The 12,672-nt window shown below is 37.7% G+C and overlaps 2 protein-coding genes across 10 annotated transcripts in view; both read left to right on the plus strand.

Moving 5' to 3' along the window:
* LOC100691079 (signal-regulatory protein beta-2-like) overlaps positions 1 to 11,123 on the plus strand; it is a 32,142-nt gene extending 21,019 nt beyond the window's left edge. Inside the window, exons 1-7 of one of the 7 annotated variants that reach the window (XM_025910415.1) lie at positions 8,726 to 9,085; positions 9,205 to 9,534; positions 9,785 to 10,123; positions 10,221 to 10,232; positions 10,329 to 10,346; positions 10,763 to 10,818; positions 10,902 to 11,123. In XM_025910415.1, coding sequence (XP_025766200.1) covers positions 9,016 to 9,085; positions 9,205 to 9,534; positions 9,785 to 10,123; positions 10,221 to 10,232; positions 10,329 to 10,346; positions 10,763 to 10,818; positions 10,902 to 11,033 — 957 coding nt within the window. In that variant the 5' untranslated portion in view covers positions 8,726 to 9,015 and the 3' untranslated portion in view covers positions 11,034 to 11,123. Of the gene's footprint in view, positions 1 to 8,724; positions 9,086 to 9,204; positions 9,535 to 9,784; positions 10,124 to 10,220; positions 10,347 to 10,762; positions 10,819 to 10,901 lie in introns of those variants that run through there. The other 6 variants (XM_025910407.1, XM_025910426.1, XM_013270315.3 and 3 more) reach the window with 6 other exon arrangements.
* LOC102076936 (signal-regulatory protein beta-2-like) lies at positions 1,872 to 4,403 on the plus strand. Of its 3 annotated transcripts, none has more exons than XM_013270326.3 (6): positions 1,872 to 2,026; positions 2,155 to 2,478; positions 2,776 to 3,120; positions 3,309 to 3,431; positions 3,524 to 3,567; positions 3,672 to 4,403. In XM_013270326.3, exons 1-6 carry the CDS (start codon positions 1,954 to 1,956, stop codon positions 3,795 to 3,797), a joined length of 1,035 nt encoding a protein of 344 aa, XP_013125780.2. In that variant the 5' UTR covers positions 1,872 to 1,953; the 3' UTR covers positions 3,798 to 4,403. The 3 variants fall into 3 exon arrangements, with proteins under 3 accessions (XP_013125780.2, XP_025766234.1, XP_025766228.1); XM_025910449.1 differs by having other exon boundaries at positions 1,873 to 2,026; positions 3,538 to 3,567; XM_025910443.1 differs by having other exon boundaries at positions 1,873 to 2,026; positions 3,538 to 4,403.
* Positions 11,124 to 12,672: the final 1,549 nt, after the last annotated feature.

Consider the following 12,672-nt stretch of genomic DNA (forward strand, 5'->3'; position numbering starts at 1 on the left):
AGTTTCTAGTCTTTAGGTTCTGTTAGAGTGCCTCCCCTGTATTCCACGTTTCGTGCCCAGTCTCCTTTGTCTTCATGTTTGCTTATCTCCTGTGTCTGTTTTCTGCGTTGCCTTTTTGTCTTCCCAGTCAGTTATGTTTCCATGTGTCAAGCCGACGTCTTAGTGTGTGGTTAATGTTTCCTGATTTATTTTGATAGTCTCTTGTGTTTAGTTTTGCTTTTGTGGTGGATTTTTGGATGACATGTATACCTATGTAACTATATACACTATATATCTATCTGCACTGAACATATATATTTGATCTTTCACATAGAGTCTTACACACAAGACATTTTGCTTCACCATGGTTTATTAAGGTTGTACAATAACAGGGCAATTAATGTCTTTCATGCAGCACAACCAAAACAGTAATATTGTAACAGAGATACTGAACACATCACAATAAAATCACTTTAAGAATCATACAATATAACACACACACACACACACACACACACACACACACACACACAGAAACACACATTATAAACCTACACTGGAGTGTTTTTATATATGATTGTCATCATGTTAAGCATGTAACCTTTGTAGTTAGGTCAAGTGTTATGTACATGTTTAATATCAGATTATGCCACTTGGTGACTGCTTGTTGTAAGATTTAATAATTAGGCTTAATGTGTGACTTTTGACCATGTTGTGACCTACTATGAGAAGGCGAAGCAAAGGTTTAAACTAAGGGAGCCCCTCTGGGAAATGGCCTTGGCCCGTATTTTACCCTGCACCTGCTGTTTTTGGGTGCGTGGGAAAATTACCCAGCAGGAGGGGGTGGGGATACTGGTTCCTATATATTAGGGACCAGAGGACACCCCGGCACTCTTTTTTCCTGCTACTACTTTCTGTCCATCTCTGTGTTGCTCTGCTGTCTGTGCTTAAGGTAGTTGCATGCTAGTTGCGTGCTTTCTGCTATGTATCGGCTTGCTATACTCTGTATTTGTTTTCTTGCTGTTCATCTGATTCAGTGTATTAAACTCTGTTCCAAGAATTCTACTCTTTTCCAGAGCATATTTTTGAGTGCCTTGATTTTAATTGGATCTAAAAAAGTAGGATCTCCACATCATTGGTGGGATAAGATTATCAGGATGGCTTCAAAATGTGCGAACACACTTCCTCCCTGTCTCATTGTGTCAGATTAGTTCAAGCTGTGATTCCCTCCTGTTTCCCATTCCCTTTTTTATCCTCTGTATATTTAGTCCTCTGTTTTCTGCTGCCTTTTGTTGAACTGTCTGCTTATCTTTCTTCATGTTTCCCAAGTGTTAAGGTTTTTGTGCTTTTCTTTATGCACCTAGTGTTTTTGGTTTAGCTTTTCCCAGTTTAGGTTTTGTTAGTTTAATCTTAGTCTCCTTTTGTTGTTGTTTTTTTCTATTTTTGTGCAGCCAGAAATAAAGGCTCACTTTTGTTTATATTCAATTCAATCTCCATTGTCTGCAATTGGGTCTCCACTCACTCTCCATTCTCCACCATCTGCTGCAGCCGATGTGACACCTTATTGGCATTTCACTGTGTGAAAGAGGTGAAATGATGGTATTAGATAAGACTTTAAACACCTCTCCTTGGTTTAAAAACTCACATTTGGCTCATCTTGGATTATAAGTTAAAAGTTAAAATAATGACAAACTCAAAATGAAAGATTTTCATGTTACACTGAAACCCCCCAGAGAGGTCTGCTACATTTAGTGGTTAGTTGGCTCTGCAAAACTTGAATCAAAGAAAATGTGTTACCACAATAGTAATAAACAGTTTTGTGCTGTCACAGATTTTTAGTCTCTCCGTCTTTTCACACAATGCAGGACAATACCCGTGTGGCAGGAAATAAGCTTTGACTGTAAAGACTGCGATAACCAATCAGAAAGTGATGGTCTGGGTCGCATCATCTCCCTCTGTCACTGAAATATCGAAATGTTTTCAAGTAAAGACAGTGCCATGATGACTCTGGTTTGGGTAACACTCATTTTTCTTCTTCACCAAGGAGGTGAGTTCTGTCTAATTATGATCTATTTTCGTTTTGTCATTTAGGAATCTGCAATGCATCTAGATGTGTAATGGTTAATGTTTTTTTTCCCTACAGTGTTTCACATGTTTTGTTTAAACTCACTGCAGATACGCTGGATCAAGTGACCACAGTTCAACTTGGTGAACCTGTAACTTTGACATGTGTTTTACCTCCTGGTGATTTAAGCAGTAAAATTCAGTGGTACAAGCAGAGAGCAGGGGAAACTCTGAAACTGATTGCGACACTGCGACAAACTACACAACCTCAGTATGGACAAGGGTTTAATGCCTCAAGATTGGAAGTTAAAGACAATAAGAACATCAGCAGTCTGACCATATTCAGGACAATCCCAGAAGATGAAGGAATGTATCACTGTGCAGTCATGGAATGGAATGTGAATACTTGGAGTGCGACATATTTGTTATTAAAAGGTAATTATGTGATTGCAGCCTTTTGGATTCACTGTAAATACTCAACCACCTAAAACAATGTAAAGGTAATAAATCTTAGTGAAAATAATTTTTTCACATGGTGGGGAAATAACTGTGGATTTTATATGAATTTAAAATTTCAAGTTTAAACATCGTATTAGGTATTTTAATGTGTTTGCAAATGGATTTCAATTTTTTCTCTTTGAGATACTTCTTTATCATTAATTTTTGTATACTAGTATATATAGGAACTGTGTTTGGAGGTCATTTTTAAACAAATTTTTTTTTATTACACAGGGAACACCCATAGAAACATTACTGTTCGTCAGTGGCCAACGGTATTAGATCCAGTCCGTGCAGGGGATCCTGTGACTCTCAACTGTTCAGTCCTCTCAGACTCTGATAACAAGATGTGTCCTGGAGATCTCAATGTCCTCTGGTTCAGAGGACAAAACTCTCATCCAAATATCATCTATGTTGATGGAAAGAACCAAACTGAATGTAAGAAGCAATCAGACACTCAGAAGAGCTGTGTTCATCGCTTCTCTAAGAAGGTCAGCTCCTCTGATGCTGGGACTTACTACTGTGCTGTTGTCACATGTGGAACGATATTATTTGGAGATGGAACTCAACTGCAAATAGGTATGATTTCTAAAAAAAAAATCATGACATAATGCAAGTATGTTTAATTAAAAGTGATTATTAATTCATTAAATAGGCATTACAAAATTTTATTTCATGCTCACTGTAATTTCATCATAAGGAGAAATAAAACATCATTTATTTTTGGTCATTTCTATCTTTGTTTTTCACTTTTATTGTCATTCCAGAAACCAGCATTTGCTCTCTGATGGCCAGTATAGTTATTTTTCTGCTGTGCGCTGTATTCGTTCTCATTGTTACTGCTGTCCTCACTTATTCCATCAGAAAAAACAGCAGTAAACATTGCAAAGGTAACTGAAGTTACTCACAGTTCTCTATGAAAAACAAATGTTAATTAATCTTACATTTGAATTAATTGTAATGTGTATGTTGTATAATCAAGCCACTGTCCTGCAGAAAAAATGTAGCGATCAGAAAAGACAAAAGGTAAAGTATTTATTTGTCGGATTATTTTCATAAATCTAAAGTGATTTTTTAAGATTGTTTACATTTTGATATTTCTAATATTTTTATGTACCCTATTTCCCCAGAATAAGGACACGTCTATGTTTTCTGCTGTTGTCTTTACAATGATGAAAGCTGACAGAGGGAAAATAGAGGATGTAAAGGCAGTTGAGAAGCAGATCTACATGGCCAAGGCTTTTGGATTGGATTAGTTACCCTCCTTATGAAATTATCTAGCGGATGTTTGTTTAGAGTTAATTGGTTTTTATATCTTATCTTTCTTTATATATCATGTTGTCATGACACATGTCACTGCCTATCATAGTGGTGGGTTTAAATGTACTGAGATTAACTGCATTTTAATATAGATGTGCGCACAGACATATGCCTCAGGATAAACCCTGACCCTCAATACTGCCAGTCTAGTCTGGTTGGGAACATTTATTGCTTTTCTTGGTCGTTTTTCTCTCTGTCCAACTTTAAAAAATTTGAAAATAGTAGATTTTTTGTTGTTGTTGTTTGTTTATTGTTTAACCAAGCTTTCTGTTGAGATTCTCATTGATATTAACTTAAAAAAAATGATTGGCTTACATTTATGCAGTTTTATTACACAGCTTAATTCGGTTTTGTATTGCTACTAACTGTACTTTAATGATCTGTTATAGAACTAAAGATGGACAAGATGATGTATTCAATCAGAGGAACTACATGTCAGAAAAAGACAAATAAATGTACAGCAATAAGTTGTTAAAAAGAGCTTTATTCCACAGCTTTATTATTGTTGTATTCTTCTTGTATTAAAATGTCTTAAGATTTTTCTTGTTATTGTGTTTGTCATGATTTATGAATATCTCAAAATTTTCAGTTCAACTCAAATTTGTTTAGCACCAAATCACCACAGCAGGCAAAAGCCTAGAGCAGGGGTGTCGAACTCATTTTACATCATGGGCTACATACAGCCCAGTGGGCAGGAGCAGTGGAACTCGCTGTTCTGTCAGCATAAAGAAGTTTCATATTTTAACTGGCCTTAATGCTTAATTGCTTTCTGTATTATAAACCTTTTGTCCTCAACAATGGAAAATGTCTGAAAATAATTTCAAATATCATACCCAGCTACATCTCCCTTTATAGGCAGATATAGCTTGAAATCATTATTATCAAAATCAAAACAACCCAATAAAACACAGAGATTAACAGTGAGCCTCCTTTAAAGCATGTCTCCTCCTGACCATCATGAGCTATACAGGTGGTCGCGGTCAGTTGTGGGAGTCTGATCTAACAGCAGTGTACACACAGTTGGTGTGACTCTCCTCTTTTTCTTTTTATGCCACTCTTGGAGCAATCGACAAATAAGGATGGCCTAAAAACGGAGAGGGATCTTTTCAAAACTGTTGGAATTATGAATGCAGAGAAGTACCATCAGGTTTTGACCCCCCCCCACACACACACACACGCGCAATACCATCTGGAAACATTTGATTTCTGGTGGCCTCATTTTTCAGCATGGCAATGATCCTAAACACTCAATGCAGTTAAAGCAAACCTGATGGTCATGAATTGACCTTCTACAAGCCTTTTCGTCAACATTACTGAAGCAATGTGGGGTCATTTGGACAGAAAATGAAAAAGACAGCTAAGATCCAAAGAAGAGCTTTGAATGTCCTTCAAGAAACCTGAGAACTATTCCTGAAGACAATTTAAATATCTCAGAAAGTTCATCCAAATATTATCTGTCAAGCTTGTGAGAATTGTCAAGACTTAGTTTATGACACCTATACTGTATTTACATGTATGTTTGCACATCTTGACAAACCATTTTACTTATATCCCACTTTGCTAGCAAAATCTAAAGAAATAAAGCTTGGCTAAAGACTTTAGCACAGTGTAGTGCCTGTACTCAAACAATCAATAGCCAGGCTATTTAAACACAGAGACGTCACTAACTGGTGAGATCAAGACTCACTAAACACAACAGGGAGACCAGACAACCACAGACAGAGCATAGAGAGAGTAGACAGACATAGGAACAGAAATGGGGAAACAGATATATAAACATATAGACAGAACTCGCTTCAACGGAAGATGCTCACAAAAATACAGAGACGAAGCAAGGCCACAAAAGGAAACTAACAATATCAAACAAGAAACTATGAATGGGAAATATAGATAACAAACTCAGAGACACTAGGAAGAACTAAACTGAAGACCAGACTATACAAAGCCTGAACCGAAATACAGTTAATCATGAATCCAAAACAAAACTCAAAACACTGTGTCGAAGACCCAGGACCGCGACAGTGTCATGAGTGAGAGGTGACTCTCACTGTCAGAAGAACAGGTAAAGCCAAACAGCTACATCCATGGATGAAGGTTGTTGTGAGTGCTTTCTCCATGCTTTTACCAACCACTGAAGCTGTTTACTCAGAACAGATCTCACTATGAGCCAGGTATGACATGACATTTAAGTAAAGTCACAAGTCACGTGTTAAAAACATTCAGCATCAGAAATCTACATTTGTTCATATCATAAAATGTGACCGATAACAATTAACCATACTAAACATGCGGTCCTTTAGACCTTTTTTATTTATGCCTTGTTTGAAGGCTCAACCAAAGCAGTCTTTAAGTTTCCAACAACTTCTTTCTCTTAAGTACATAAGACTTTTCTATCACTTTGGTGTATGTATCGCAGTTGAGTCAGAACTGTCAGGTGTTCTTCTCAGGTCACTGTGTTTTTTCTGACACTGAGTGGTGCTCTGAAGTGAGCGTAGAGGATGGAGCGTGTGACCACAACTACCTTGTGAGATCTGTATGCTGGTACATATGTTTCTTCCTGCTTAGGTGAATGACAAGCTGACTGGGTGGGTCTTCACTGATAATGTGGAGTTTGTAATCATGCTTTGCACAGTGACAATAATCAAATAACAATGAAGTTGAAAACAATCAATTATGGTTTTCATCATGTCCTTTGTACACAGAAAGTAATCAAAAGAAAAAGAAAAAAAACGCTGCAAGGCATTTCAGACTTAACTCCTCCTACCCATCACTATTTCTGTAGATCGAATGCCCTGAAATTGTGCTGACAACTTACCCAGAAATGGACAGCACTGGTCTTGTTGAGAAATAAATATAATTTCATAAGAGAATGCAAAATGACACCCTTGTCACAGCTTTTTCATTTTATAAAAACATAAAATATAAAGATTTGTAACAAAGATTTGGAATTATATGTTCTAATAATTTATCCTGCTTGCTCCTCCAGTCTGAGCCAACCCTTAGCTTACTACCTATTTGTGCAAAGCAATGACAATGACACCCAATTACTTCATTTCACCTCCCCCTCTTAAGTAAATGCTTTTTTGTTCTCTTATATCTGGACTTTATAGCAGCAGCTGTAAAAATATTATCCCATTGGAAACTAGGGCATGGGTGAACTGCTGCATCATTTTCATTCACTAAATACACAAGTGTGTTCTGCTTTCTTTAGTCAGTATTATCAGTCTTTATAGTTCCCTGAAACAAATCTCTACATCTTGTATTTACAAAACGGATAAATCTTGAGTTGCAGCCACACAGGAATTTCTCCATGCCTTTGTCACTGAGTGTTGCTAGCAGACATTCCAGATTACTGTTACCTCCCGTAATGTATTTACTATCCTATCATATGTGATTAAATGACTTTCTCAGATTTCATTGTTAACGTCTTGTGATGAACCCAGAGGGTTCGTATGAAAAGCAGACCCAAAAGCAGACTCAAGAGCTGATTCACTTCGTGACCAGACTTTTTTTACACACCAAAACCAGGATTATCTGTAAACATATGTGAGAAACACCAGTGGAGAGGGGAGCGAAGTGGGATCTCTGATAAGCAATTTTCAAACAGAGGAGATTGTGGTTACTGACTAAAATAGTAGAGGAGGGGCTCTATAGGTGAGTATGGGGCTTAGGAATGTTTGCTTACTTGCAGGTTGCAGCCAAGACCCTTTGGGAAGAGTAACCAAGGGAGTGTCTATGCAGGGAGCGAGCACTGGAGGTAGCAGGGAATCCATATCTCGGTTCTGGAGGAGTTCCGGTGGTGCACAGTGGAGACAAAGGCAGGCATAGGTAGTATTGCAGGTGAAACCAGTGGCTGAGTGCAAATGCAGCAGCGGACGGATCTTGGAGGACATGACCGGGAACTGAGACACAAGGAAACAAGTTTTTACACAGGGAATAAATCACAAAAGCAAAATTATTAGAAGGCCTAGTTACCACTGAGAGTTGGCAGACAAACTGGCGGCAACTACAGGAAGCTAGCAAGTGCTGGCTTTAAGAACACTCCTGCTGATTAGCCTTGGAATGGAACTCTGATGAGGCACCCGGGCACTCTGCTCAAGAAGATGAACACAGGAAACTCATCGCCTCCAGCTGGAAAATCCCAGACACTCCCATGGACCATGACACTTCTTCAGTCACTGGACTTAAATTTGAGAGATGATGAACTCATTGTCAGTTCTATGACACTTGCCACATCAGTGATAGCTTCTTTCCGTGTAGATGCTCCTTTAATCACCTTTTGTAAAAGGTGATTGGTCACCTTTTGTAACCAAAATCTGAGTAATTGCTACTTATACTGTATAGCTTAGAGCTGTGTTGCGTGTATATTTATTATGAAAGTCTGAACATAAAAAACTATAAACTGCAACTTCATTGGCTTGTGGAGACATAAAATTTAAGACTATATCTAAAAGATGCTCTGAGAAAATGACAAGTAATTTTTGGTAATTATGGCCATTTTTTAGAATCAAGTGACTGCCAATGGTTGTGTAAAAAATGCATTGACAGTGTATGCCAGTGTCTTCACTTTTAGATAAGGCAGTGCATGGAAACCCAGGTAAATATAAAACAGAACTTTCTAAGATGTCTTTATACTTGTTGATGTTATCTAATTTAACCTGTGACCTAACCTAGTTTTACTGGCTAAATCTAGCCATTCAAGAAGTGAAAATGAAAGTAATCAGTGAGTTAAAAAAAAAAAGCTCAAACAAGTTCCAAGATAGGACTTAAACCCAAAATTATAACTACATTTTAAAATAATTATTATTATTTTCAAGTTGAAAGAATCCAACAAATACAGAAATACTGCAATGAGTTGTTGCCAGTCATAGAACAAATAAACAATGAAATCATTTAGTTGGAAAACTTGCTGACAGATGATAATAAGAGCAGAAAGTGGATGTTTTTAGCAAGGATGAAAAACTTCAAGCTGAGCATTAGAAAAATTAAATAAAAGAGTGAGTGACTGGATAAGGAAGAGGCAACATACTCCTCAAAGACCTGGAAGGAACCAGTATGACAGGAAGTGCACTTCATAACCAATCAGGTCCATTTGACAGTGTGACATAAAAGTCCCATGTCATAATACCTCCTACAGTCAGTGAAAAACCTACAATGTACATAAGAAAAGACATTCGCAAGATGATCGTGTTATGGGTTACACTGCTTGTTCTTCACCGAGGATGTAAGTATCTACTTATTCTGTGTAAGTTTTCTCATACGTGTATGTTGTTTGCGTGGTGGTTTTCCTTGTGACTTACTCCTTTATATTTGTGTATGTGTATATGTTTTCTATGAAATTAGATACACTTGTTCCAGTAACGACAGTTCAACTTGGGGAGACTGTAACCATCCCATGTCATCTGCCAGCGATTGAGACCATTCGTAAAGAAGTCCATTGGTACAAGCAGAGTGCCGGGGACACTCTGAAAATAATTTGGACAATGAGGGAATCTGCAACACCTGAGTTTGCACCTGAGTTTAATAACTCCAGATTGAAGGTCAATCACGATAAACATTTTACCAGCCTGACCATTTTGAAGACAAATCAAGAGGACGAGGGAATCTATCACTGTGGATTCACAGAGTGGCGTAAGAATACTGAGTGGACAGGGACGTATTTGTTGGTAAAAGGTAATGATGTGTTCTACTTTCATGGAGTTTTGCCACATGCTTCAGTCTGTGAAATTGTACAGTATGAATTTGAACAAAAGCTTGTTAATTGTCAAAAGCATGATTAAAAAACAGATTGAGTTAATATACTAATTCTAATGTATTTGAATTTAAATTTCATTTGCCTCTATTTAATTTTAAAGACACATTTTATAGATGCAGTACATGAATCCTTCACAATGTGCTTTGTTAACACATTTATATTAAACAGGAAACACCCAGAGAACGTCAAACTACACTGTTGTTAAGGAGAAAGTCCATCCAGGAGCCTCTGTGACTCTTCAATGTTCAGTCCTCTCCAGCTCTAACAGAAAGACATGTCCAGGAGGTCACAATGTGTTCTGGTTCAGGGAAGCAAATACATCTCATCCTAGCATCATATACACTGATGGAAACAGACATCATGAATGTGAGAAAAGATCCGATACTGAGCAGAGTTGTGTTTATCGCTTGTCTAAGAACATCAGCTCCTCTGATTCTGGGACTTACTACTGTGCTGTGGCCACATGTGGAAAAATATTATTTGGAAATGCAACTAAACAACAAATGGGTACGATTTAAAAAATATATTATGTTAAAAATATTATGTTAATAATATTATGTCAGTGTCAGTGTGTTTGAGAAACTTTCTTTTCTTGTTTTTGTAGAGCAAACAGCAGGTTTGGAATTTATTTCTTTGGTGATAGCAATAATCTGCTTGATAATTTCTGTGATTCTCAATATTATTTTCATCTGCTGCCGAACTCCAAGAGCAGCATGTGAACAATTTCAAAGTAAGTGTTGTTCACTGAATTAACAATTATAATAACACTTTAGTTTTCCTCACGTTCAAAACATGTTTTCAGAAAGAATTTTATTAATTTGTGTAAAATCAAGTATTTTTTGTATATATTAGTCTTGATTTTGCTTGCTCCTTGTACACCTCATTCCATTTGACCATGTGTTGTGTATATATCACAGTTTAATTTTCCCCCAAATTAAACAGATCTTTGCAGGTTTGCATCAATCTAAAATCAAACATTTTTGTTTAAATATTTTAAGTCTCAATATTAGTTGCTTATGTATATATACATCTCTTATTGACCTTGACACATCACCGTCAACAGTTTAACTGCTGATTAAAACATTAATAAAAAATCTAAAAAAACAGATAATAATAACAATCCTTTTTTATCACCATTATGCACAGAAAAAAGCTCTTCACAGGAAAGACAAGATGACTTGAGGCAAACAGTGGACAGTAGTGTAAGTAATAAGACATATTGTTAATTGATTTAAATGATTTCCCATCCCTTTATTTTACGGAACTAATGGTGTTTGTTGCATAGCCTGAAGGTGAATATGATCTGAACTACGCTGCACTGCATTTCTCTGGAAGCAAAGGTACAAGAGGAAAGAAGAGGAAGAATGAACTGGAAACTGAAGAAAGTGTGTATTCTCAAGTTAAATGCAGAATGTGAAAGTGTGTATGAAAAACTGTGGGTTGACTTTGAGTATCTCATTCACTGAAAATAAACTAATAAAGAACTTGTTTTTAATTTTACTGAAAACATGACGTATCAGGTTGTTCTTTATATATTCTGTTACCCCATTCTTGTTTTTGTATTCATTCATGTATGAGTTAATGAATTTTCAAATCAAACAGTATTAGATAGAACAGTATTACTGTGATGGCCTCACAACATTAATTGTGAGTAACTTCAGTCTACCTTAGCTTTCACATGTCTGCGACAAAGGAAGTAAGGTTTCCGTTCAGACCTGGGTATTGTACAGCCATTTCAACGTCCCTGATCAGCTTGCATGAGGACAATGGAAAATTAAGATTCAAACACAAATAAGTAAACATGACCAGTGTTTGTCCTATTTCAGCCACCAAAGCTCTTTAATAACCTCCCCATCAAAGGCTTGGTGATTTTTTGTGATTTATGTACACACTGTCCACATTTATAAAGTGCTCTCCAAACACTGACATTACAACTAACAGGGGGATTTTCTTGCTTCAGTTCAGCTAGCCAAACAACAGACAATCACTGACTGCTAAGAGACTCAGTAAAAGTGGACAACATAGCTGCAACATTGTTGCAGCCAGGGGTAGTGCAAAAGTGACCCCACGGACCGAAGATGGCGCCAGCAGTATGCACGGCGACACGTCAGTCAACTCTGCTAGCTTTGCTTTGGCTTTCGCTAGCCTTATCCTTTTCTATTTTATCCCAAAATGCCCTCGCTCTGCGTGTGTACAATCGCCAGATACTCTTAGAAATCAAAGCATCGTATGACCTGGCTCTTAAACAAACGGAGACAGGAGATGATTATGGGCCTCCTCCACCACTTTTTGAGCCCTATATTCCGGTTTATCTGTGCCAACACTCATACACCACTTCCTGGAAGAAGCGCCTGAGGAAACGAGGAAAGCGGGCTGGTACACTCATCAAAGTCCGAGCTGTTCTCCGTGCTTCTCGTGGAACTACTGGACCAGCAGAGTGCATCTTTAGATGGATCCTGCCTGTTGTCCCTGGAGCTCCCACGACACTTGATCCCCCGCTCTCAGCTTTCTATTTCCCTAAGCGGCCTCGGACCCGTGGATGCGGTGTGGACCACAGAAATCTTCGCACACTTAACCGAGCTGGAACATCTGATGTTAGGATCTACACACTCCAAATGGCTTTACTAAATGTAAGATCATTAGCAAACAAGACGTTTGTATTAAATGACTTCCTAAAGTCACAACAGTTGGACTTTCTGTTTCTGACAGAAACATGGCTTCAACCCGGTGAGTCTGTAGCTTTTTCGGAACTGGTTCCTCCTAATTTCTCATTCTTCAGTCTCCCTCGGCCCTCTAGTAGGTAGGGGGGAGGCTTAGCCACCGTGTTCAACGCTCGATTTCATTGCCATCAAACATTACAGCATGACTCATTTTCTAGTTTTGAACTCCAGCTGTTTGAGTTACACCTAAACTCTGCTGCGCCTTTGCTGTGTGCCCTCCTATACCGTCCTCCCAAGTTTAATAAGGATTTTATCAAAGAGTTTTCAGGTTTTATGGCTGGAATTGTTCTTAATTTCGACAGTTTTTTAATCCTTGGTGATTTTAACATCCATGTC

The sequence above is a fragment of the Oreochromis niloticus genome, linkage group LG2 (assembly GCF_001858045.2).
Source record: "Oreochromis niloticus isolate F11D_XX linkage group LG2, O_niloticus_UMD_NMBU, whole genome shotgun sequence".
NCBI classification, from domain to species: Eukaryota; Metazoa; Chordata; class Actinopteri; order Cichliformes; family Cichlidae; genus Oreochromis; species Oreochromis niloticus.